The following is a 27,883-nucleotide window of genomic DNA, read 5'->3' as shown; positions in this document are numbered from 1 at the left end:
TAAACCCAGTTTAATTTTTCTGGGGGGACGGATTTATCACCATCTGTTCAGCCAAACACATTCTTATGTATGTTTTGGGAAAAATAGCAACGGACACAGATGACGGTGTGCCTCATCATCGAGGACTACACAAACAAAGACAAGGAGAAAGCCTGGCATAAAGTCAGGATGACTGTAGGCCACTTTTTAAAATTTTTAATCTGCAGTAGAGAAATTTTCCACTTCTGTGTAATTTGCTTCCCTCTTGTGATAGTATACTAAACGCTGCTTGAAAACTACACTCTCAGGTTTCTGCCATGTAGTTGCTGCCTTTCAATCTTCAGTAAAACATGAGGAAAAACAAACTTTAAGAGAGTCATTGTATCTCAAGGGGAGATAATTATCCATGCTATAATTGAACTACATTACATAATTCCTGTAGAAATAGTGTGGCTGACCTAAAATACATCACTGTTCACAGTCGCCTGAACTTCACCATGGCACCTTCAGTTTATATTATAGTCTGTTTCTTATTTCTTTCAATAAATTTGCACCATTATAAGCAAAACCTTATACGCTGACCTATATGTTTTCTCCTTGCTGACCTCTGCTGCGGCAACCATGCTTACTTTCCAAATAAGCCCTACACACAGAAGTCTGTTAACAATATCTGACCCTTTTTTGATATGTCAGCGTGGCCGTGCGTTTAATCGGTTTCCAATCGATTGGCTGCACGCTCGACCTCCACTTTTTAAATGAACCGAGGAGCGAGAACACGACGGCGCTAGGACCTGGCGTCTGACGTCCTGGGGAAGAGGGCGTAGGCAATGTCAGCCGGTAGAGGAGGAAGGTGCCGAGCCATTCGCGCACAATTGCGAGGTCCCGACAGCAGCGCAAGCAATGCGAGACGAGGGCTGTGAGGCGAAAAGCGACTAAATCTAAACACCGCGGTCAAGTTTCACCTTGTATCAGTTGTGTGAAGAGCAATACGCCCAGCGAGCATGTCGGTGCTGGCCCTGCAAGAGTATGAATTCGAGAGACAGTTCAACGAGGAGGAAGCCATCCGATGGATGCAGGAGAACTGGTAAGGCTGCTGCGATGAAGTGCCTCATTTTTAATCCCATATTCCCGTTATCGTTTTGCACTCTGCACGTCAACGCGCTGTGGGTTATATTCGGTGAGCGATGAGTCGGAGGCAGTAACGCCAAGCCCCTGCACGAACCGCGCTTGGATTAAATAATCTCGCCGCATCCTATTATAACTGGCTTTTCAATCATCCTCCGCAGTTGGCTGGCCGTGTTGCAAAATGTACACAGTCACCTAGGCCACAGACCAGGCAATGCTGTGCCCCAGTCGCTGCAAGCCCGTCTGAACTAATTGGATATTACGAGGCTGCATCACACTCTGTTGTTGCATTCTGCAGTTGTCCGCGCCGCCGAGGTGTTTATCTGTCCCTTCGCCCGTGATCCGTTTTTCCTTGACATCAGTGCAGCCGCCCAGGTATTTCCGAGGTGATCCAGGGCTTCAGCTGGTGGCTCACCCGGGAAGAGAGAGCCACTGCCCAGTGCCTCATTAAATAAACCACGACAAGCCAAACATGAGCTGGCAAGCCTCAGCCCCATCAGTCATCTCATGCACTCCATCCTTATGAACAAAATGACATCAGTCTTAATATCATTATAAGAAGCATATTATGTGGCTATAACAGCAAAACCATAAATCCTTATGGGAATGTTACATTGATGTCACAGGATATAGAAAGTGCCCCAAATTAGGATAAGGTCAAGCTCCTATAGTAATGTGATTGTGAATTTTTGTTAGAGAAAAACAATAATCCAAGGGACTACTTGCAATACCTTACTAATTATTTACTGAACACCCTTGATTGGTTAATTCTAATGTTTTTTATGCATAAATCATCTTACATTGCAGAAGACTGGCAGAAAGCTAAATAAAATTGGTGATGGGTAACATAGGGCAAATTCCTAAAAGGCTTTGGACCCAGCGTTCGACTGAAGCCAAGACTGATTTATCAGTATTGCTGGTGGGGTAAAATGCCATGACTTAGTTGTGTTCAGTGGTGCGTTTTGTCCACAGGTCATACACAGGTCTAAACATAATTTGCCGTCTAGATTTTGAGCATGAGGCCAGGAAGGGTCATTTTTAATACAGATCCATGCCAGGTTAAGCGGGAAATTGCTTCAGGCAAAACAAAATATGAGTCATACTTAAAGCAAACATAGGCTTCATTCAGCATTCACCAGTACTGGATTTGTAAAAGGACATTTGTGAGAGTAGTAGCTTACAGCGTGAGGAATATGCAATAATTTCTGTTTTATCTGCTTGAGTTTTTAGAGGTTCAAGGGAAAACTCCCACTTTCTTATTTTTTAGCAAGACATTGGACTGAACAGAGCATTTACAGCCAGTCTCTGAACAGTGTGTTTATTAATTATTCATTGAGTATAATGAGTGTGTGTCTGTGACCCTGTGTTTGTGTGTGTCTCTGTGTGTGTGTGTTTGAGATTTTATAGTTGAGAACGCATGGAGGCAATGTGCAGGAGCTGTCCATACCTTGGTACTGACAATGGACCAATAATGTTCATCTTATGATGTCTGCTGACAGAGCGTTAGCCAATCACGTTGCAGCTGATCTGTGCTGATCGCTCGCTGCTGCTCCTGTAGTGGGGGATGTCAGACTGGACCAGTGCACATGGCTGATGGAAGCAGCAACCGCAGAAAACAGGAGTGGATGGGTTGTTTATTGCACTCGTAGTGTAGAGAGGGAGCAGCTGACTTAGTGTGACATGTTGTTATGACTGAGGGACTTTTGCAGGAGCGGAGGACAGATATAGTTCTGAGGCATTCTTCAAAGGGGGAAAAATAAAGCTTTCATTTCATGGCTGCTGAAGAAGTATCGCTCCTGTCATCATTAGGGAAAAGCACACCAAATGATGAATGAATTGTTACCCAAATTCCCCTCGGGAATCAATAATATATTTCTGATTCTAATTCTGTTTTTAATATTTTACTTGAAGACTGCCTTTGAACTCCTTTTTCATTAAACAAAAATGCCAAATCAAAGACCAATGTTATCAAATTTGGCTTGTGGTCAGTAAGAACCACTTCATATTGAATGGCAAATGTGATCCGTTGTAAAAGTGAGTGAGAAAGCTTTTAATTAGCACATAATAGCCCATGTTATAGACAAAGTAGAATTAAAAGCTGTTCATTGTGTATACTTTTATGAAAAATGTATAGTTAGTCCTTACTTTTCCAGTGAAAATTATTCTTGAAAGGTATTTCTTTTATAATCCCTTTTATTTACCAGCCCTTGACAGGTGAGTCGGAAACTAATTAACTTTGTGCACAAGCCTCCACACACCAAAACCTAATGAAAGTGTTCCTTATCCTCTTTACTTTGAATTTATGAAATGTTCTGTCTGCCAAGAATTGCGCTACAAAACTCTGAGCCTCAAGTTTCATGTTTGAGTGAGTCATATCGTGACACCACTAAAATTGCAGACAACCTTTTTCACACCACCGTTTGATTATGCCTAATCTCACACTGCAGCCTTCTCTCCACACTTCCTTTCACTTTGTTTTACTGCCATGTCACTGCGCAGGAGGAAGGGCCTACACGAGCTGACGCCTGGGTGGACTTAATTTGGGGGATAGGTGGCAGGGTGTGATGGGTTCATCCAGGAAGACGTTTGTGCTTTTGTCAAACCAATCGTAATGACCCAGAGCTACGGGGAAACTTGTGAGTAAAACATGGGATTTTGAAAGCTGGTGCTTTGTGAGCCTACTTCTGGGACCACGTGGGCAGAGGGGAAGAGTGGTGCAAGGCAAATTAGGGGTGTGAAGAGGGTTTGATCTGATCAGGGAAGACAGTAACTCTGAAATGTCTCTTTAGTTCCACTGAAATTAATGCAAATATTGCTGTATGCATACAAACAAACAGGTCACAGAATCTAACAACTATCGCAGGAATCACTATTTTTTTCCCATTGGTCACTGGCAAATTACCATATAATTTAAATAGGGTTGGGTAAAAATGTTGATTTTCCATTTTCAACATATAAACAATTTAATATCCATTTCTAAACTTCCAAGATTGAGATTTTAAACCAAAGGTGGTTCAAAAAATAACCAGTCAAAAGTAACGCCATATGTAGCTGCGAGATTGTTTTTAAAACTGGATTATCACCAACTGAATCAATATGAAATCAAATCAAAATCGGTATCAAATCAAATTGTGATATTGTGAATTAGAAAGCAATAAGGAAATCAGTGTCAGTACCCAGCCCGAAAATTAAATTTAGTATAGTGTTAGACCTATAAACAGTGGGTTAATTGACAAAATAGGCCACAGTCCCATCGGACAAGCAGGCATGTCCGATGGGAACGTTTTTGAATCAACAAAAAATACTTCTAAAGAGTGATATGGTTTACAACACTGGCATGTCACTCAATGACTTACTGATTATTGATTAATGCTTCATGCAGAGTCTGCATCCAGATATAGCAAGTGCTAAATGAATCAATATACATATATTAGTGTAATATAAATCACAGAGTGATAGAGGCATGCTTGTCTGTTTGTGTGACAAACTGTGTGCATATGTGTGAGTGAGAGAAAGAAAATAGGCTTCGAATAAAACGTCTCCAGTGTTTATGGTGTGAAAGCTTGATTCAAAATTTCAGGTTGGATGTGTAATAAAATCAGGTGGAGAGCGTGTGTGTGTGAGACAGTCACTAAGAGACAGAGGAGAGAGAGAGAAAATTGTGAAATGCAAATAAGCTCAAACAGTATCTTGTGCAGGCTATTTCAGAATGAGGGAATTAAGGTTAAAAAGTGAAATTACTGTAAAAGTTACTTAGTATACTCAGAGCAGTGCTGTTTATTCTTAGTGGAACACATATTAGATTTTGTTTTGAATTATACAAAAAAAAAAAAGTTGTACAGAGAGGTTTTGCACTGGAGTAGGAGCAAAAAAACTGATGCTTCATAATATATTGATACAGACATATTGATACTGTAACATTGTGAATTGATACTTATTTGGTTAATATAAGGCTGTACTGTGATGAAATGAATGAATGAATGAAATGTAATGAAACTGACACAAGAAAAGCACTCCTGCTTTGTAAGCGTTACAATGATTTAAAAATAAAAAGAGTTTGTAGGTCATGATTCACTTCTTGGTTTTTATTTTGAAGTGATATTTGGTAATACATTGAATTGAAATACTCAATATATAATTAAACTCCCAGTGTCATGATATTATTGTATTGTGGATCATGTATTGAGGTAATATCGTATCATCAGGTCTCGTCAGATGATTACCATTTTATTGTGTCTTGTCCCACTCTGCAAGGAGGGTCAATGCAAAACAATGCTCCTGCAGCTGGTAGGGATTCAGCGTCTTGCTCAAGGACGCTTAAGTGGGGCTGACGCTTGCTGTTACAGGGTTCGAATCTGGGTGCCTCATTTGAAGGATGGTCTGCCTAGTCGCTATGCCCCCAATCTGCCTTAGTAGTGCGCTACTGTTTGGACAATGCCCAAGATGTGTCAGCTTTTTTTGGTCCTGAAATGGGGTTAGGCTGTGTCAGAGGTTTGTCCTGAGCAGTTTGTTCTGCCTAAATATTCACCTTAGCGTCCTCACACTGCGGATTTTGTGCTTACTGCTGTTAAAAGGGCACATTTTAATAAGTGTCCTTCAATTTTCTTGCTTAGTTTTTCAAATACCTGCTACAAAGAGTTCCTTAGATGACTAGAAACTTATAAATGATACTGATGCCAGGGATGTCACATGTAAGAATGATAGCCCTTTGTGTCCTTGGGGCAAACACTTCTATTGTGTTGTTTAATTTAGTAGTAAAAGTGAGATTTTTACTTTCTGGCAGGAATGCACTGGAATCTGCACTGGAATCAAGTGAAATCATCTCATTTCACTGGCATTTTTCCCTCACTTTATTTTAGATTTTTTTTTTAAGTCTTTAATTCATCTACTTGAAAAGCATAACTCCACATCATTTTTTACCTTTCCCATCTTTGTCTATCATACCAAAATTCTCATCAGTTGCTTCACTGTAAAACTATTTGCAATTTTCAGTAGCTCTCCAATACAATCCAATAGAACCAATGGACTCTGCACAAAAAAATGTATACATATGTGGCTCATTTCAGACTGCACAGTGTCAGTGTGTTGAAAGACTGTTATGTGTTTATTATAGTGCGGTCATACTGGCATCAAACCTAATAGAACGGGGATTTGTTGTATTCCCCTTACACATTAGTTGACCACCTATGCTAATAGATAAAATCACTTGCATCCGGCGACAGAATAATTTCACATTGATTTCAAGTGTATGCAAAGGTCAGACTTTGCGTCTGTTGAACCTGCCAATTTGCACAAAACAGCCAATAGAAACATATTTTTAGCAGTCAAGACAATGTGGGAGTCTTTGATTTTGGCAGTGTCCCACTACCTGGTGCTATACCACACAGCGCTCCCAAAATACACATTAGACATAAACAGCAAACAGCCTGATTTCTCATGCACTGCTTCATATTGCTCTAGGTGCATGGAATAGTGCTCCATACTTTTCTTACCCTAGTGTTACTGGAACTTATCCACACTTCAGTTAGCTGTGAGAAAGGAGTAGATGGTGCAAGCACTGAATTTTTTAAATTACTATTTATTACTATTTCTGTTGAACATGCTACCATTGTTAGCTCATAATGTAATAAATGCAACAATTTTCTCAGTGCAATACTTAGTCATAGTAATTACACTATTTATTTAGTAACTTGAAACATTTTGTTAAAAGAATAAATTGAACACAATAAAAAAAAAATAGCTCATGGGAACTCTTAGTGTTATATTAAGTGTATGATGCACATGGCATATTTATTCAACCTTTGACAATATGGTGAATGACTTTTGTTTGGCCTCATCAGGATCTTACAAATGGTTGGATGACTCAGGAGGTCCAGTCAGGGCCTTATTCAGGCTTCTCTCAAGGATTAGGAGGTGCTGACCTCGAATGAAGATGTAGTCGGATGATAGAAGCAACACTTTGAGAAGCTCCTAAATCAGACAAACAAGACCTCTGTGGAGGTGGCATGGCTGGAGGACCCAGAGTGTCATCAACCATTTGCCTGGTGGAAGATGCTGAGATGGTTAGGGAAACTACTCAGTAGTAAGGAGATGTGAGAAGATCTGCCCTGAAATGATGAAAGCTCTGGTTTTCGGCTATTGCAGCTGTGTCTTCAGTGTCATGTGGATTTACTCAAGGCTGGCGGAGAGTATTGAGTGTCCCTGTGTCCATTTGTACGCAAGTGACACCCAGTGTTGAAACATGCATGAGTGAAAATCCAGGTAGAGCCATAGGCAGGTTGTCTGCCTACAGGACAAACAAATGGTAAGTTGTCATTGCCAATCCCTCGCTAGTGGGGAAGGCCTGGAAACTAGTATGTCACTTACTGAACTAATGACTGAGTTTTTTTTCGAAATAGTAGTGCCAACATTAAACATTGCAAGGGATTGTGCAGAACTAATCTACTGGAGTCTTCTTGCAGTGGCAGCTAAACACTGTTAAGAAATTGAAAAACTCTGGTCCCAAGAGCCATGAGCATGAAAACTGCTGCCGCAGTCTTATTTCATGCATGGAGATAACGAACTGCAGAGAAGCTGTTTCGTGGCCTGCAAAGTGACAGACAGTGTAGCATCTGCCTCATGCTTGATTTGGCGAAAATTCCTTTAGGTGAATTTGCAACATTAAATAGCTGTGTAGATATAACTCTTAAGTAATCCAAGCTTCAAAAGGCCGCCCAGCTTCAATTAGGTTTGTCTAGTCTTGTTTAATGGGGGACCAGGGAATTATCAGGGTAAACTCTCTTGGAAAGTTGACACCAGGGTGCAAGAAACTAGACTCTGACTGATCGACAAACCTTGTATTCAGGAAGAATAATGTTGATCCTGTCCTAGTTCTGGAACAGTGGACCAACTCTTTATCCTAGCACGGCTACTAGAGTGGTCATGGGAATTTATCCCATCTGGTCTAGGCTACATGTTGTTTGTGGTATTTAAGAAGGCTAATTGTGTTCTCTGAGGTGTCCTGTGGGGGAGACTGCAGGAATATGGGCTGCTAGGGTTGCTGCTGTGAGCTCTTTGGACTCTGTATAATAAGAGCAAGAGTTCCACTCTTATTCTCTACATTAGATCAGGTTTGTTCCCATTGAATGTTGGGACTCCACCGAGGCTGTGCTTTGTTTTCCAACTACGTTTTTGATTTTAATGAGCAGAATTTCAAGGTGCAGTCCGGGATTTAAGGGTGGTATCCAGTATCCTTAACCAGCCTCAAGGTTGTGTGTATGCATTTTGCAGATGATGTTCAGCATGCGTTGGGAGTGTAAAGCGGTCAGGCTCAATATTACCACCTCCAAGTTTGAGGTCATGGTTCTTTGTAGGAAAATGTGGCTTGCATCCTCTACATTGGGAGTGATTTACTGCCCCAAGTGGAATGGTTCACAGTAAGGGTAAAATGGAGCAGGAGATCAACAGATGTACTGGGGAAGTAACTTAAGTCATATCATTGCACTAGCTCATCATGGTGAAGAGGGAGCTGAGCCTGAAGGTAAAGGTCTTAATTTACTTGTTGATCTTTGTTCCAACACTTACCTACGGTCAGCCGCTCGTCACAATGACCAAAACAATGAGACCGCATATACAGGCAGTCCTTCCTCTGCAGGATGGCTGGGCTGTCCCTTAGGAAGATGGTTAGGAGCTCAGGCATCTGGTAGGAGCTGTGAGTAGGGCCACTGCTCCTTCACTTTGAAAAGAGCCAATTGAGGAGGATTGGGCATCCTAGGAATGGAATGGAATGGAATGTCTTTATTGTCATTGCAACGAGCACAACGAAATTGAAAGGCGCCTCTCTGTGGAGCTGTTCTGGGCATGTCCAACTGGGAGCAAACCCTGAGTACATATCCTTACTGGCCTGTGAACACCTTTTTTGCTAGGGTCTTAATGTTAGAACTATTCTATAATGTTGTCACGTTATGCACTTATGGTTTCATTACAATTTGTGCAGGTTATTACATTATGAGCTTTTATTCCATTTAAATTATTACATTACTCCCAGTTATTTTGTTACATGCAAATAAAATTTGAGTGCTGAATTCATATTTGACCACACTATTAGGCACTTTTTTGTTTACTTGTTTGTTTCTTTTTGAGAATCCATGGGGCTGTTATGGTTGTGAGATGGAGAGCCCTTCACTTTGGCAAGCAAGCGCCTTAGTAGTGATGCAGTTGTTGAGATCTGGTCAGAACTGATCAGTATCATGACAAATCATAGGAAGACAGGGAACAAGTAGAAAATGACCCAGCTTATGCTTTGAGATTAACATTTTTGCACTGTGGCTTCACTGACTGAGAGAGAGCTGGTAGCCATCTAAACACACATCTTCAACCTGCTGAGTCATTCTCTGCTCCAACAGACGTCATCATTCCTCAGTGCCATGCTGGTTGCCTGGATTCTGTATATTCTGTATTTATTAAGTCTCAAAGGGAGGTAGGGTCATTATGGGACTCTTTGTTATCTTGTTTATTATGGCTGTTTGGCCATTTTATCTTAGCCTGACAACAAGGGATGCAGACCAATGCAGTGCTGCAATCAGAGATTTTTTTTTTGTGTGTGCATTATCTTGGTTATTTGTTCTGATTTTAACAGTCTGCAATCCTGTGGTGATTTAAGATCAGCTTTTTCCCCTGTCATTTTAAAATGATATTTACAAGAGAACCATTTATTCTTTTTGCACCCTTTATGAAGGGTTTGTGAATATTTTACCAGTTAGTGGTATTGAATTCAACACACCAAAACCAGTCTCTTGCTGTTTGATTCTTAAGTATCACGGCTCATTCGCAATTCGTTAAGTTCAGGTGTCCAGTGGGAATAGATGAGAGGGGAAGATAAGTCTCTTCTCCCCGAGTTTCATGTTACTTATTCAGTACAACAACACTCTGGTCTATTGTGTTCTTCGAGCCTGGCCACTGGGTGGATGGTACTAAAAGATATACCCCTCTTAAATTTGGAATAAGGGTATCATTTCACAGGAGACATTGCTTGTTTGCACAGTCTTGTCCTTTGTAATGGGTGTGTTTAAACAATATCATTGGTATTTTTTTTCTACATTTTAGACTTTTAGTAATATAGGAATTTATCTGATTCTTGTATACCTAGCAAATTAAACTGAGAGCAACAATGCACTAAGCTTAAATTGCCAGATACCGCCATTGCATGTTAGCCTGCATTACACAGGCAGGCAGCAATGTATGGTTAACAATGCTAGGCAGAAAAAAAGATGAAGGGAGGAAAGGTAGAAAATTTGTTCAGTAAACAAAATGAGAATTTGTGCAAATAGGGAAAGAAGATATTGAGGAGGGGGAGCCAGTTTAGAAGGAAATGTAGAGTAGGATGGATTTTTCAGTTGTCAAACAAAATGCGATATGCACTGCTGCCCTTGTTAGCTGCTTTCTGTTTGCCTTTTTCATTATTTCTAATGCCCTGTGGTTTTGATGCATGGCTAACCATTTGTACCAGTTGCTGGAAGGGATTTTTTGCACATTTCAGGGGGAATCAAGCGTGAGAAGTCCCAAACCAGACCAAATGAAAGTGTAACACAGATTCTCATCATTATTTCACAAGAGAAAATAACACATAATTTCCCAAAGAAATATTAATGAGAAAGTCTGCACACATTTGAAACTATAATTGTTGCTTAGTATAGCTTTGGCACTTGTTTTATGGTTGTGAATTTCATAGGGTTAGTTTTTACTGGGATGCTACAGTTCTAGTTTGTGTATTCAGTTCCTTCCACTGGGTGGAATATTTCCTTTGCGCAGAGGTGAGACCAGATAAGGTTGTACCCGATCAGTTATGTTAACTCCAGGGAGTGATCTTCCTTCATGCTGCTGACATTCCAGGGAATGCAGGATGTGGTGATGCTGATTTGTCCTGACCATGTTAACCCAGAGTCCTCCCCAGGCTTGATGTTTAGTGGGTTGCTCTACTTCTCTGAGCTGAGGTCAGAGATGGAGGTGTAGGCTGGCTTCTTGGCAAGTTGTGCCTGGAGTATCACCTCTCTGCGCTCACACTCTCAAATCTAGCCAGGCAGGCAGGGAAAACAGAGATGCACATAAAGAAAAGATCAAGGTCAGTCTGGTTTTAGTGAAGTCTGGTTTTACACCGTGTGTGTAAGAATAACCAAGTCTGTAGCCTGTAAGACTGAAGTCGGTAAGAAAAACCAAGTAAACATGTTGTTTGTTGAGCTAGTCAGTAACAAGATGGGCTATCTCCTGCAAGTTTCGTCAAAATGAAACCGGTCTCATGGAAAGTCATGGCCTTTCCAAGATCTATACCAATCAGTGTAATTTTGTAACCACTAAAACTCTGTGTCATAATGCATTGACCCTCAATTATCAATTAAAAGTTCAATTAAGTAGGGAGAACAGAAATTCTGAAACCAGAGGCTAAAGTTTGACCCAGCCTGGCCCATATACTTGAAATTTCTGTCCTGCAGTTTTTCTCCACTGTTTGGCTGTGTGATGGATGCCCTGCTCCCAAATGCAGTAATTTTTAAAATAATTTTCTTTTTTTATTTCTAACTACTGATCTATAATGTTTTATTATAGACCTATACTATATATACATTTTTTTTAATTACAGATCAGTGTTTGTAACAGCCACGTCGAGATCCCTCTGAATCGTATAAAGCTTCAATTAAAAGCAGAGCCAATTACATCAAAACAGTTATGCGTTGGGCTATTTAACTGACCTACTGTAACCCCTGCTTGTTGGCAGAATATATCAGCCTCTGACACTTTTTACAGTGAGCAGAGGACTGCTTTCCCCCGTTCTGCCTGCAGAAGAAAAGTAGCCTGCTCCATCCACCTCTGTGTCGTTATAGCTGCTGTGTGGAGACAGTTTTCCCTTGACATCCTGCTCGCTGCAGTGGGACAGTGACGGTGCTCCAGCTGAGTTACCAGCATGTTTGTCAAACTGTGCACACAAGGCATTCAAGATACATACTTTATTTTCCCCAAATACTAATCAGCACTTGCACCTGTAAGTACAACTCGTGATTTGCACTGTTTTGCTATTGGTTCATTTTGTTAGATGGGTTAATAAACTGAGTGCAGCTCTCCATGTGAGATTTGTGACATCTGACGATTCACATCGCCGCATTTTTACATTGTGAAATATCATGCCACAGTGTAGGCTATTATTACACGCCTAGTTAGTGTCTTTCTAAGATTTAGTCCAAATATCTGTTATAGGTACCAAGGCTTGACCAAATGTCTTAGATTTGATAAAATTTTTAGCGTTCTGGGCACCCTGTTTGTGTTGTTTAGTGCAGCGCAATAAAAACTTCATACAAGCCATTTGTCTAGCTTCTTAAAATAAGCATGACTCAGCCTGATAAGTGCTCTTAAGCACTTAACAGGCTGAAATAATTACCACCCAACAAAAGTAATCTTGTAGAGACCGAATATATAATATGGTCCAGCTGATTCAGAAAGAATGAAATCAACTAACAATAATTGTTTTAATCTCATCTTTATCTCTCAGCACATCCGCATGATATTTTTAAGATTACAGCATTAGTTGCATGCAATAAGTATCTATCGAAGAGTAGTGGTTATTAAGGTTTGTGTTCATATAACTGGATTAGAGCAGGATGGCTCTTGAACAGCATGTAATTCTGTAATAGTCAGATCTTATTTACATCTTTGCCTTATTAACTACTTGGCCTGAAGTTTGGCACAGTACTTCTGAAAGCAGCACAAAGGGACAGTTGCCTTAGCACTGTGTAAAATACAGACCACAGTGCCAGGGAGAAGAGATGCACCCCCTGACTGAGCAACTTTGTGTCAGTGTGTAGACACACAAACACACACATACAGTACATATGCATATGTGACATTTGTAAGCATGTGCTTGGGTGAGATCGTAAGACACACACATTCACTCGCACAGGCTCACTTAGACTCATCCTCAGACTGCAAAGTCAGGATTACGTAACGGATGAAATCTCCTGGACCAGCTAATACAGATCTAAGTTCCACAGCAGGTTATCCAGCAGCTTTATTCAACACGGTCAGTGGGGGAGGGGAGGGAAGGGGCTGCAGGATCAGCGTCCTTATTCTATTACGAACTGTATAGGTTACATGTGCATGCTTTGTTTACCAATACATGGTCGGATTTATCCACAAGAACCTTGGTGCAAGCACATGCCTAAGCTCTGGAGCAGGCTAGTACATGTTTACATGCGGGTCAGATACCCTGGCTCAGTGTCATTTCACTGTTTGTAGTGCTTAGCAGTATGGACAGTATCAAATATCACAATATCTCTGGCTGAATACCTTTATATTTTGACAGAGGTTGAAGAATGACTGTTAGTGCTTTCATAAGCCATTTACACACAAGAGATTTTTGATAATCAACTATAATGCCGATATGATGACCAAGCAGGTAGAAGCACACAACAGAACAGCTTAAACAGTCTAATAAGTTCAGAAAACTGCATTCCTTTACTGTAATGCAGCTTTTAAAGCCAGGAAAAGAAAACATTTTCACCACATCATGATATTGCAATGTGCAAAATACCACACAATATATAGTCTAATATCACAGTATCAGTATATAGATTATATTGCCAATCCCTAACTGTTGGTACTGGGGATTGAATAAACAACACTTTGACTTCCAGGAAGCCTGCTGACTACCCTGCTAACTGCCATCCTTACTGTATTTACTAACATAAATTGGTTCTGGGCCATGGCTCAGTTGCACTGGAATGACACAGTGCTTCTCCAGAGTTTCATTTCCATCAGTAATGAAAATGTGGAGTTATTTGGTTTGTTGATTTCACAACTTCATGTTCTCGATGTTTGTTTGATTTCCTGCAGCGCCCTTATGTGTGCATGTGTATTTCAGCTCATTACTCAGTCCTTCATGCAACACATGTTGCAGACATAGTTAGCATAAGATCCCCAGGCAGCAGCTGACTCTATCAGAAAGCATTAGATCTGTAGCCATATTTGCTTAACTCCAGCTTTGGCGAGGGCACACTAACTGGGCCACCGCCCAGCGTCTCGCCCAGTGATAAGAACTGGGCATGAGAGGAGAGAGAGAGAGAGAGAGACGGATTGCCAGAGATGCCATACTTGTGAAAAATGAGCAGCTCTTAGGACATGCTCTAAGATTTTAATTGCCCAAACTCAGCACAGTTTATGTCGTAAGATTTCTGATTCAGAAATCAAAAATGTAATGCTTAAGTGCTTGTTTCAGAATGTCAAGTTTTGGGACATAAAACTCATTCAACTGCCATGTTTTCCTGTTTTTGTCATATTTATTTAAATAAATATGTACCTTGTGTAGAAAATATTAAGGCCAAAGCTATGCAATGAATCATGGCACCTGTAGTATTATTATTTTCTAAATGAGGCCACTGTTGTTTCCGCCATAGCCAGTGAGCCTGGTGTGTGAATAACACCCTTTATTTAGAGGGAGCCTCAGCTGAAGAAAGCAGCTGCTTCCAGGACTTGCAGCGAGGGAGAAATCTCTGCTGATTCTGTGAGTTGGTGGTGCTGCTCCTCCCCAAAAGAGCTCTGACTTTGTAGTTTCTCATTTATGCTGCTATGGCTAATTTTCACAAGAAAAGACTCTGGCCTGCAACCACACCACCCCCATCTACTATGCTGATAGATTGTCTCATAGTCATTAGTCAGGAACAGAAGTGCTAGTTGCAAAGTTTTTTCCCTTGATTTTTGTTTGCTTTCTCCAGTTGTATTCAAGGCAGTTGCGATTGGAACAAGATGTCTTGGGCTTCTTCCATCTGTGGTTCCTTTGACAGAAGCAACCACAGATGGAAGAAGACATCTTGGTAAAATGTGATTAGTTTTTACAAGAACATCAAGATCAGTTTTTTTGTTTATTTCACAAAGTTTAGATTGGGTTGTTGCAACCTGTTCTCTCCTTATTAAGACAGTTCTGATAGTTGGCCACAGGTTCTTCTCCTCTAAACTTTGCCAGAGAGACACAATTACAGCGTTTTTTTGGGACATATCCAGATTTGGATTTTATTTTTGCCGTTGTTATCCAAATAGGCCAAAAGCAAACAGCCATTTTCTTAGTCTCTGACAAGTTTCATTGTAATAACTACATAAATTCCAACTTCTACAAGAGGTACAATCTTCGCTGCTTGCATCTCTGCAGGGTCAGATAATAATATATATGTAATAATATCTGACAGCAGAGATATGTTTTTGGCCCATTCCTTTTTTGTTTGTTTGTCAATTTGTAATCTGCATATCTCAAACAAAAATATGAATAGATTTCTGTGAAACTTTATGTAAGGGCTAGTCATAGGGAAAACTTTTCACACAGATAGGGCAACGTGTGGCGTGTCAGTGGGCTTCACATAAAAACCTGTAACTTTCAAATGAATTCATGCAACACTATAAAAAATTGTGGAATGGTTGGTCAAAAGTAGTCAGAAGCAGTCACTTTCCACACTGACTGGCCAAAGGTGGATGTGGCAGTGGGTGTGATTGAACATATAGGTGAATATCCAATATGTGAGAGAGGCATGTCGTGCTAATTGCATAGTGTTGGCGGAGGTATGTGCTCTGCTGAGTGATTTCTAGTTGTGCAGTATCTTCTTTCGGCATAACAAATGCCTCTCAGCCTGCAATTGTTGGCTGATGTGATTGATAAAAATTCTATATAGCCAATTTTAGTAGAAAAAAATGTTGCTTGTTAGTTCCGGTAGTTCTACAATATAGATGATTCTATAATATAGATGATTATGTGAGAATTTGATATTCCAGGGTCTTATAATGGCTAAACAGTGTATTTTAAAATGCTTTTTTTCCCCTCTTGACTATTATTTTGTAAGAGAACGTGTGGCTTGTTTCAAATGATGGATACTTTATTTCAAGTGTTGTTTCTTCATGTTACGTTTTTTTAGCAAGCAGCAAGAAACTGATCCTGCGTACTGCAGCTCAGACCAATGGCCTGGCCAGATAGAGTGGCCAGGGATCATGGAGGGCCGATGTGAATTCACACTGATGTCTCAAATAGATTCCTGTTACCGGGGGCATAGCTTGGCTGCAGCTGGCACTTTGCAAAGACAACAGCAGCCCCCCCCAACAGCCCCCACACATCCACCACCACCTCAGCCAACTTATCAGCTCTGACCATGCCCTTGGTTCTTTCTACCCTTTTACTCTTTCTCCTGACATCGGTGTAATCCATCCTCTAAACCTGCTGCAGTGCATTTTCAATTGTTCTGCTCAGTTTACTTGCACATATAAATAATAAAACATAGAGGAGAGAAAATAAATGCAGATTGTACATAAAGAAATCCCAAAGGGGCCTTTCAAGAAAGAAATATCAGTTTTAAGTAAGTGAACTGAATAACAAAATATGACATTAGAACTCAACAACGCAGAAACAAGCCTAACAATGGTAATGTTGCACATCTTAACAATGACAGTGTCCCTTGACAATAGATGCTGGATACTATGTTTTTACCTCAAAGCTGCGATCTAAGCACAATCAAGGCTCCTTACAACGTGATACAAAAAGAAAATAATACAGCCTATTTATAAATCTTCACACCTTAAATGCATTTTTTCATTCCATTCCCTTTGGCTGTGATCAGGCAGGAGATTTCTTACCTGCTGAAGTTGTTAGTAATGGATCAAGAGCGAAAAGGCACATGGACAGATGGAGCATTACATCGTTCTGGTTGCTATTTAAAATAAACTTTGACAACATCTTGCAATGTATCTAATTAGCGTTAACTAGCTCATCTGAGTAACACCTGAAGAAACACCTGAGTTGCACCTGAAGAGGTAACGGGAGAAATGCGTTGTTCACTCACCAGTAAAGTTACAGTAAAGTCAATACAGTGCACGGTGGTTAATTTTTGTCTTCATAAATATATACATACTTTGGCACTTTTAAATAAACACAATTGTCACAGAATGTAACCAGCAATTCTGATTAGGCTATGTGTGTAATATGCCATAAGCTATGTTTTTTTAAATGGCTAAAGTTGCAAATGTGTAATTAGCAGGCTTAGTGGGTTAAAATACAGTTTTCTCCACTGAATGAATGCTGATTGGTTATTGAGCAAGAGAGCTGAAATCACATTCAAATAATTCCAGGTCTGTATGTCATTGCTATAAATTTGCCGTGGGATTGTACACAATCTTTACTTGTTGCACTGAAAGGAAAATCCAAAATTAAATCTGTGCATTGGTATAGTGGCAAGGCAGATGTAAGAAGTGCACTGCACACTGCGACATCACCCATCAGAATATTTATCGCCGTGACCTCTGACCTTTTCAGCTCGGAAGACAGTGCAAGGAGGAGGAATGCTGAGACTGTTGCTCCTCTGCAATCCTCTTGTCTTGGCAAAGTAGGCCACTGTCTTTTGTGTGTTGCTCTGTTCCTCCCTCCTGCGTGTTGAGCTGTGAAACAGTGATGTCATTCTGCAGTTCCAACCCTGTTGTCATTCCGTGAAAGCAGTTCCTTTTGACTTTGACTAGACTGCTTTGTCCTTTGTTCAGCGGAGGTGGTCTAAATCAGTTAGCCAGCTTGCTGCGAGCACAGAGGTGTCCATCCTTAGAATACTGACACACAATGAGGTCCGTTGTTGCAAATATAGCCGCTGTATTGTTTTCATGAAAATTTCACGAGCTTGTCTGCCAGGTTACTATTATGATTTGTTGACTGTAAGCAAGATTCACGTTCTCTTCACACATAATGCATCCTATTCCTCTGAAGGAGGATACTGGCACCAGTGGAGAGGTTGGCTTGGAGAGGTTGTAGATGGGGTCTGCTTTAAATTTATGGTACTTCTTTAAATAAGGATTTTATCAAAATTGAAATGGGAGGAAAGAAGGGTGGGCACACTCCTCTTCATTCCAGTGCCTGATCCAATCTGATTTTCTGTGATACTGTTGAGATTGCTTCTTCATCCTGCAAAACCTCAGCTCTTGGAACAGCTTCAGTTTTCACAAGCATAATATAATGCACAACACCAGTAGTAAAAATCAACATTTAAATCTCAGCAGTGTAACTACTGTTAATAATTATTAGATTTATTGTTAGAACTGTGAAAAGCAGGTGAATGTTTCCACATTATTGAGACAAGTTGTGATGGCTATAGTTTAATGAACTAAAGTAAATGTCAGCATTGGAATGCATTATAGTTATAAAAAAAAATGCTACATATTCACATGGAAATCCTACATCTTCCATGTGGCTTGGATTTCACCTGTTATATTTTCAGTGACAGGACTGCCTGTGTACATTGCATGGACATGCTGCTCTGGCCTTTTGATTTTTTTTTCTTCTTTTTGTTAGAGGCAAAGCAAAATCTGCACCTTTTGTCTTTTTCTTGCCTCACTACACCCTCATCAGCAAAACTTAAAGTGCTGTCGTCATTCTGCTGCGTTGAGGGTACAAAACAGAGGGAGAGATCGATTGGTGTTTTACAGGTTGCATATCGGATGTCTTTTTTGAGAGAGTTTGGGCTTGTAAAGCATTGCACGGTAGGCCTTTGTTACCCTTGCTGTATTAATGCTAGGCATTGAGTAGATGTAAGAGTTATGTACAATGAAGGGCCAGGCCAGGGTTCAGTGTCTCGCTTAAGGCTGCTTTGATTCTAACATCCAGAATTTTTTTTTATGGTATTTATTTCCTTATGAATTTCTCCTAACATTAAACATTTCCACAAAGTTATGTATTTCAGTTTTGCCTTTAATTTGACCCCCAACATGCTGTAGAAACAAACAGCATGTTGTTGTTGGCTTTGTGTAACCTCCCAGCAGCAGCTCACAAATAACATCATTGAACCGGAACATGAATCCTTGAGCTAGTTTATGCAACACATCTTCCCCAGGGCTTTGAGTCCCAGGGCCCCCAGAATGCATCACTCCTGCTCCCTAGACTCCCTACGCACCAGAGGGTTACATGGGAGTGGGATTTTCAACCCCCCAAAAATACTCCTGTCCCGTACCAATCCCATGCGATAGTGAAAATAAAAAAAAGTCCTCTCCTTTTCCAATCCTTGAAGGACTGCCTTCCCATCCCTGTTCATTATAATAATTCCTGTCCTGCCCGCTCCCAGTGACTTTTTTACCCGTCCCCTCCACATGATGAATAGTGGAATTGCCCCCCGTTCTGTGGGAATCGTACAGGAATCAAATGATCCACTTGATTCCCAAAAAAAAGCGTCAGCCTCACCCAGCATATGGAGTTAACCCCTCATTTATAAGGGAAGGCTTTTACTGAGCATGCATCGTCTTTTTCACCACCGGCTATGTGGTTACACACCTTTGAACCTTGAAACCTCCCAGCACAACCACATTGTTCTGCTGCTGGCTATGGAGCATCTCCACTGGGGGTCTAGTGCCTTGCTTACTGGCACCTACAACCAATCATGAGCTTGTTTCTCCTGATTTTTTTTTTTCTGGCTAATGCTGCCCCAATTAATTACTCTGTTCCCTTTGCAATACCAAACAGCTTGTTTTGGGAAAAGCTGTAGTTTTCGGCAGCATGCCTCAGCCTTCCATCGGTCCTACTCAGCAGCCAGTCTGTGAAGTCAGACCACCTGTGCTTTATAATTGTGCTGAGCACTGGGAAATGTTTTTCTTTAAATTTGGTTGGGCCAGGTGGTGTTTCAGCATGAGGCCTCTACTTCATGTGGCATAACAACAGTCTCCGACAAGTTAATTAAAGCAATTGGACGTCACGGGATGGTGGAAGTTGGAACTGAAGGCAAGAATTTACTGTGAACTGAGAGCATTTAGTTGAAGTTGGAGCTGGACTTGGAGCATCAAGTCATTACTTCATGCATGGGGAGTTTGAATTCAGTAAGGCTATTGTTTCTTTCCCGAATGAATTTCAGCAACCCTCAGAGATTGGGCGTGAGTTTTTTCCATTCAGTTGTGGGTTGTATGTGTAGATGAAGAAAATACTATATAGCCTTTCTGCTGTCAAATTCCAGTGGGCCAGTTGTCCAACAAAATAAGAAAAATACACCACCAAACAGCAAAATGGCCAAGACTGTGGTCTTCTGGCCAAGTAGAGTGACTGTATTTAGCTGGAAGTACAGCCACTGCACTGGGAAGCTCCCCTGTATGATTGTACTGTATGCATTTTTTTTGAATGTGGGACAGGGCCTTGCTGAATAAGATTGTATATTATCAGCAAATTTCCCAGTGCAAAACTAAGTAAAAAAGACAAAAAAAAACAAAACACCCAAAGAATCTCTATGTTAATTTTTTCTCTTTTTTGTGTTTACAGGAAGAAGTCCTTTCTCTTCTCTGCCCTCTATGCTGCCTGTATCTTGGGGGGACGCCATGTTATGAAACAAAGAGAGAAGTTTGAGTTGAGGAAACCACTGGTGCTATGGTCGCTCACTCTTGCTGTATTCAGGTGAGAAAGCATTGGCAGTAACGGTTACTAATTTGTTTTTTAAACATGGTGTTGAGACTGACTATTCAAATCACTTCTGTGTATTTAGACAGTATAATCATTTTCTGTCTATGACATTTGTTGTCATAGTGATGATACAGGTGTGTGCACACCAGAGGCGTCTTTCCTTTCGTGGTGCAGAATGTATTAATTTCTCATCAACAATTGAGGAGGGAGGTATCTGCCATGCTGCTGAAGTAGCACGATCCTTCTTCACTTCCTTAGCTGGCTCTCTTCCATGTTTGTTGTTCCTCATTCTTCTTGTTGCAACGTGATATCAAATGTGTGTCGCCTAGGAAGTGACGAAAACGTAAAATCCAATCCGGGCAGGCAGACAGTTGCATTTTCAGAGAACTGGGTCACTGTTCAGACCTTAGTAAAAAATCGGACTTGTATCAGATGTGAAAAAAATTGAAGATGAGTTTTGTCACTGAATGTAGTAAGAGTTGCAGTTATGTATAGAGACAGTGCAAGAAATAATGGACAGTAGCCGATACATATCACAGCACATGCCTTCACATCTTGCTGATATAGTATATATTGAATGTATTGTGTTATTTGCCCTCTATCATGACTTAATAGGACTGTGTTGTCTCTCTCCATGTAGTATATTTGGTGCCATCCGTACTGGGAGTTATATGATGTATATCCTGATGACGAAAGGGCTTAAACAGTCGGTTTGCGACCAGAGCTTCTACAACGGGCCTGTCAGCAAGTTCTGGGCATACGCCTTCGTACTTAGTAAAGCACCAGAATTGGGTAAGTCGAGATTTTTTTTTTTTTTATGGTTTTGACTTAAATGCCTAACCTTGGCTTGTATAGTGTGCATGCGAGCTGAGTTAAATTTTCCCTTGGGGATCAGTGACACACTAGAACTATATTTTTTTCAGAAACCTTCCCCTCAGAGCCCATGTACAGGTATTTAAATATTTCTCATTTTCAACATTTGTGCACAAAATCCTAATATGTCACTGTAGTTTGCTCTTAATGTCTTTAGGCTGATGAAAAACTAAAAATTATTAAATTCATCACACTATTGATTTTCCAGGCTCTGTTTGATATTACACACAATTTCTAGTTCAAACACTGCAGAGGAACAAAATTTCTCCCCATTCTCAATTCCAGAAAAACGTCACTTTCTTAGCCAAATGGGTTGATGTAGTATTACCCTTTTTCCTAAGGTCTGCGGTTTTTGTTTCTGAGAATCAATTTTCTGCCTTTGCGGTCCTTTTGTGTTTCTCCATCCCTGCACACCCTGTGACTCGAAACCCTGTGAACTCTGGGCGCAAACCCAGAGCGGTAGTTCCTCACAGGGGGAATGGTAGGAGGGCAGGAGGCCCATAGCCTGAGCTCTCTCTGGTTTGGCTGTAGTCCAGGCCGGCTCGACCATGAGTAAAAATGCTGGAAACCAGAGACTGAACAGTCACTTTGTCCCTACATGGCCCAAAATCACATATTTTTGGAGACTGAAAGTGTAAACATAAACATAAGACAGAAAGGCAGCTCAAGCAGATGCATGTTTCAGGTCTCAGCCATGACATAACGGCTAGCGTGCTCAAGCAGACTAGTACGGTACCACAAAGCACACACACGCACACACACAGAGTTTGAAATATTGACTGGAGCCCCTGGTAATTTTCCACTGTTTCAGTATAAACAGGATGTACATTTACAACTGTAAATTAATTAATCAAAGTAAACAGTTTTCTGTTTTAGTACAAGGATGTAGGTTTGGTTTTAACACAGGTAGGGAAATTTTTTAAACATTTGTTGGATGACCGATAGGCACAGTTGCGTATTTTTGTGTTTGTACTTGCTCTCTCTCATTCTCTCTGTAAATATGCACAAGTGTGTGATTCTACAAAACATTTGCTTTATTTAGCATATATTTGCTTATATAGCTTGCCTAAATCAAATTTAAATGAATAAATGAATATTTTCTGATTTTAAATAGACCCATAAGACCCTATTTCAAAGTCTCCATTCTCCAGTGTGTTTTAGGTCAGGCTCATCTTCTGTGTCCATGTCACTGCAGCTGAAGTGACCCTCACTTGCCTCCTGTCAGTCAGTCTCACACTCACTGCCTCTTGGAAACAAAGCACAACAATAGAGATCTGGTGTGTGTCTACACTAGGGATGTCACCAGAACCGATACTTCGGTATCAAGTTGATGCCAGTAGTCCAAAAATACGACGATACCTGTTTTTCAATGGCATTCTCATTACTGTAGGCACCAGATGTATTCATTTGGATTTAGTATTTATTTAGATTGAGCCTTCAGTGGGCCATCAACTACTCTTCTGGAACTTATGGGGGCCGTGTGCATATGATTTACACTTGTTCATGTGTGCGCCGAAGAAGAGACAAATACACGTGAAAGATGGCTCCTTCAGGTGCGGCGGGAGTGGCAGCTCTGCCTCGGCTTGTCCAAAACAAACACAGAAAGAGTCATGTATGGAAGGATTTTTCGTTTGTGGCGGATGCCCAGGGGACAGTAATAAATTCACAAAACAAAATATGCAAACAGTGCCATTGAAGTTTCCCATTAAATAGGTGTTTCTTTTTCTAATTATGTGTAAGCCTGTTTATTATTTCCGTATTTTTCTCATGTCTCTGCTGGATACTGCAGTTGAAATTCCCTGCAATCTAAAAAGTTGTTACTTAAGCACAGTTGACTTATTGTTTGTTTTAAATACTTGAAGGCTTTAATACTTAAATGTTAAACATATTTTGATAAAGGAGTGTATATTGAAGTAAATGTTTTTTTTTTTTTTTTACCCTTGGTATCAAAACAGGTATCGTGAATCATGGAAATTCACTGTTATTGGTATGAACTACTGAATTTGTGGTATCGTGACCACTCTAGTCTACACAACACAGAAAAATACATTATCAAACCGATCAGGGTAGAGACTATTTAACCAATCAGTTACACTATAGATCAATACTCTAAACATGTAGTACTATCACCTTTGTGTACTTCAAAGAAGAGTAAAAAACTTTATGACTAAACCACAGTCAGACTCCGCCTGAGTCTCCACGGCAGCAGCTGCTTTTCCTCCTGTCTGCTCTCCTGATAGACTTGGTGTTTTCTGCGGGTAATACAGTGCGTTGGTGTAAGATGGAGGCAAAGTAAGTCTCCCTAAATCAAACCAACAAATGAATTTCCACTGTTTTCTGCAGCTAATAAAATGATATATTCATAACAGAGCCACAGTGGTGCTCAACTTGAATCTATTTTTTCCTCAAAAACTAACAACATGAACTTGTTGCTAGCTGTTTTAATATGGCATAACAGCAAATCTGAGACCTTCACCTGCAGCTTCACCTGCCTTTGGATTTTCTGTGCTGGTCCAGGTGCTGTTACCAGGATTTTCCTAATTAAATGACGCATCACATTTAGAAACAAATCAGCGTTCTGTGGCTAATTTTCCATATAAATAATGTTGACGTTGATGACCGAAGACATTCATAACTCATCGTGATCCAGTCATGGAAAAGAGTAGCCAGGAAACAAAAGCTCAGCTAGGAGTACAGAACTTTCTTGACTTAACTTATTACGTACACTTTGGTTCTTAAAAAAACGACCTGATGTCCTCCATCCTTGTCCTTCTCCTGGCTGGAATTTTTTCGCCTACAATAATAATATTGGTTGATGTTAAAACTGACATGTTTGAGCAATGAGCACAAGCTAAAAAATAATAAGAGTTTCAAGCAAATGTGAGCAGAATAGCAGGAAATAAATGGGTGTAGAGTTATGTAAATTGAAGTCAAATTATTATCAAATAAAATCACTTGTGTATTTATTTATTCACTGAGCCACAAGTGATACTGCTCCAGACATTTCAGCACCACACCGTGTGCCAAGAGCTTTCTGATATTGCACTGCTACTTTAGCCATTACACTCTGTATATTTGAAAGCAGCAATTGATTCAACTTGAGTCACTGGCAATGTTAATGATATTCCTGTCCCCTCCTTCTCCCATCTCCTAACCCCCGCCCCAACACCTTCTTAAACTTACAGGTGACACTCTCTTCATCGTCCTGCGGAAACAGAAGCTCATCTTCCTCCACTGGTACCACCACATCACCGTGCTGCTCTACTCATGGTACTCCTATAAAGACATGGTGGCCGGAGGCGGATGGTTCATGACCATGAACTACCTGGTCCACGCCGTCATGTACTCCTACTACGCCTTGCGGGCAGCCGGCTTCAAGGTATCGCGCAAGTTTGCCATGTTCATCACATTGACCCAGATCACCCAGATGCTGGTGGGCTGCGTGGTCAACTACCTGGTGTACTCCTGGATGCAGCAGGGCCAGGAGTGTCCATCCCACGTGCAGAACATTGTCTGGTCCTCCCTCATGTACCTCAGCTACTTTGTGCTCTTTGTCCAGTTCTTCTTTGAGGCCTACATCGGCAAGACCAAATCATCAGCCACGGCTGTCACCAAGAAGAGCCAGTAAGACAAATGCCATAGGTCGGGGAGGAGGGAGATGAAGATGAAAGGGAGCTGGAAAAGGAGAGCAGGGACCAGTGACTTGAGAGAATCAGTAGATGAATGGGTGGAAGGGGAGATGGATGATGGAGGGGCAGCATGAGGGGAATCGGGGTGGGTGGGGAAGTGGGGGCGTCAAGGAGGTGGCTGATGTTTGTGCTTGAGCATTACTACTAATGTGCAGATCCAAAATGCCTTGAGGGAGGTGACATCTCCATTGAGGGGCACTGAGGAAGCAGCACCATTATGACGAGAAGCCGTCAGTGACATGACCACCTGATGTTCAAATGCCCCCTTTTGGATTCACCATAATCAAATTTTTTAAAAGAAAAGATAACAATAAAAGGACAGTTGAATTACCAGATGAAGGAGTTACATCTGCCAAGAGCGTCTGTTTACTTGATTTAAAAAAAATAATAATAATAAAAATAAACAAACAAAAAACAAACAAACAAACAAACAAAATACAAGAACACAAGAAATTAATTGGTACATATGAAGATGGGTGGAGTCGACGTTGGCTTGAGCCATCCGAGTGCATTTTTGTCTGTCTGTCTGTCTTCAGTGTTGTTTGTTGTTTTGTTTTGATCTGTCAAAGAAAATGTTTGACACTGGTGAGTGTGTGAAGCTGCTGAGTGTTGGTGGTTGATGTGTACTGATGGGGTGAACAGCACTGTATCCTCAGTATCTTACATTGCAAAATGCGATATTTTCTCAGGTCTTAGGGTATCTCTTTCTTTATATAATATGCATATCAAGACAAAGTAGACATGTTTAACATCGGCACAGGTTTGCAATATGTTGGAAAGTCATCCAAAATGTCTAAATGAAGCTGATTGGAGGACCACACTGCACGTGGGCATGATGGGAAACAGATGCTGACAGTGTCCTGCTTCACCACCTGCCATGACCTTTCAAAAGTCGCCGACCACGCTTGGGAAATGAGTTGCCATCAATTTACGAACACTTCGTCGTATTAAAGGGTCCCTAACGGTATAGAGGACCAGGCTGTTGGACACTGAAAGTTTAAAAGGAAGTCAAACATGAATAATGTTAAGCTAAAGAGAAAAAAAAAGAAACACGCAATTGTCAGAATTTGCTGTATTGACTTTAAAAATAACCTGTATCATTAATGGTGTCTGTTGTGCTATTGTGCATTTGCACTGTATCAATGTCAAAAAACAAACAAAAAAACCAAACAAAAAAAAAACCTTGCTGAATAACTTAATGTATGAAGAAAGAGTGCAAAAAAAATGTGACAATTTGCCTGTGGTGTCTTGTCTATTTTTGGTCTCAGCTGCAACATCTTGGCATTACACACATTTAATTCTTTTTTTAGCACTGTCTCTGATGCTGAAAGCCATTTTATGGCTACCTGGCAGGTTTCACTGTTGTCCTTGAAAAGTGAAAAGCCTAAACACAAAAATAGTTGAGAGTGCACAGAGGGTGATCATTATTGCTGGACAGTATACAGTGTAGTATAGTATAGTATTTTATTTGTATGCAATAATCTGTCAATCTATTGATCTGGGCTTAATAGGAAGCAAAGCAGGGCCTTTAAAGCTTAATTCAATTTAACTGCTGCTACGCTTGTTTTTGGCACCACAGGACTAAACAGGTTAAGTTGCATACCAACTAGAGTGTATGAGCTGCTCAGAGTTTCAGGGATTCTGCAGCCTGGTTTCACCTGAGTCACTAAGGTCACTGTGCCAGCATGGAATAGAACAGACTAGTGGCAAGGATCTTGATTTCAATAATTAAGCCCGTTGTCTTACCAATTACCTGTTCCACCATTGCTGGGTTTGTGTTGAAGCATAGTCCTTATTCCTGTGGCTTTTTCACTGTGCCTCATCTCCCCCTAGAGGAGCAATCATGCAATAGCTATTGCTCAAATATTGGGACCAAATTGCAATTTTGTGCAGGAACAAGTAAGTAAAAGTACAGAGGATTCATTACAAAACTCCAAAAGCCACAGCATTTGCATGGTTTCATAAACACTTATACTTTAAAGAAAACTACATCCTCTAAAATATTGATTGCTTGTTTTGCCAACCCCGTGCACTTCCAGAAAGAATGAGAACAAGATTTAGAAGCATGACAGTGGTTATGATTCACAGATTTCCTTGTCATCAGTATAGGTTGTGACTGCCCTGCTTTAAACATTACTGGCACATGATGTGCTCATCTGTTTCTACAAGGGAAAAGCTGTCTCTGATCCAACAGGAAAAAGCTGCACAGATAGGAGGATGGAACCAAGCAGGAACCAAGTCAAAAGCTTTATGGCTAATGTGAGAGATCAAATTTCACGCACAAACCTGTTATATCTTAGTATAGTTGTAGCACGCATGTCTAACAAGAATAAGATAACTAAAACCATGGCCAAGCAAGATTATGGCTGTAAAATGCATGAGTAACATAGCTGAATATCGGTTGATTGTTGATTATTATTATTATTATTATTTTACTTTTATCTACACTACAATAGTTCTCTCTATTAAGGTTATTTAGTGTGGTAGCTTGGTCATATGAGGGCATTTCTCTTGGGTTTATGTAGGGTGACATGCATGAGCATAACTTCACTAAATTCACCTGTGTTGCATTTTAGAAAAAATAAATTGAGCACTTTAATAGCTTTTTTTTCCCCCAAAATGGTGACACCTGCATGCAAGGCACAGGTAGTAGTATGCAGGCATCAATTCCAGTATTAGTAGTGACCAAATAAAGCAATAACATGATACAAATAGTGCCCCCCAAAATTAAAATCTAGCACATTCCTGTATCTTCCCAAACTGTGTTAATGAAGTTTTAAGCACACAGGAGGTCTAACTCTGTTATCTG

The 27,883-nt window shown here is 40.5% G+C and overlaps 1 protein-coding gene across 1 annotated transcript; it reads left to right on the top strand.

Annotated features, from left to right (window-relative positions):
• The first annotated feature begins 793 nt into the window (after positions 1 to 793).
• elovl6 (ELOVL fatty acid elongase 6) lies at positions 794 to 26,311 on the top strand. Its single transcript, XM_030062277.1, has 4 exons — positions 794 to 1,063; positions 20,375 to 20,506; positions 21,153 to 21,304; positions 24,571 to 26,311. Exons 1-4 carry the CDS (start codon positions 981 to 983, stop codon positions 25,011 to 25,013), a joined length of 810 nt encoding a protein of 269 aa, XP_029918137.1. The 5' UTR covers positions 794 to 980; the 3' UTR covers positions 25,014 to 26,311.
• Positions 26,312 to 27,883: the final 1,572 nt, after the last annotated feature.

Source organism: Myripristis murdjan, chromosome 10 (assembly GCF_902150065.1).
Source record: "Myripristis murdjan chromosome 10, fMyrMur1.1, whole genome shotgun sequence".
NCBI classification, from domain to species: Eukaryota; Metazoa; Chordata; class Actinopteri; order Holocentriformes; family Holocentridae; genus Myripristis; species Myripristis murdjan.
The sequence above is the reverse complement of the archived record's forward strand: the minus strand, read 5'-3'. Positions and strand labels throughout refer to the sequence as shown.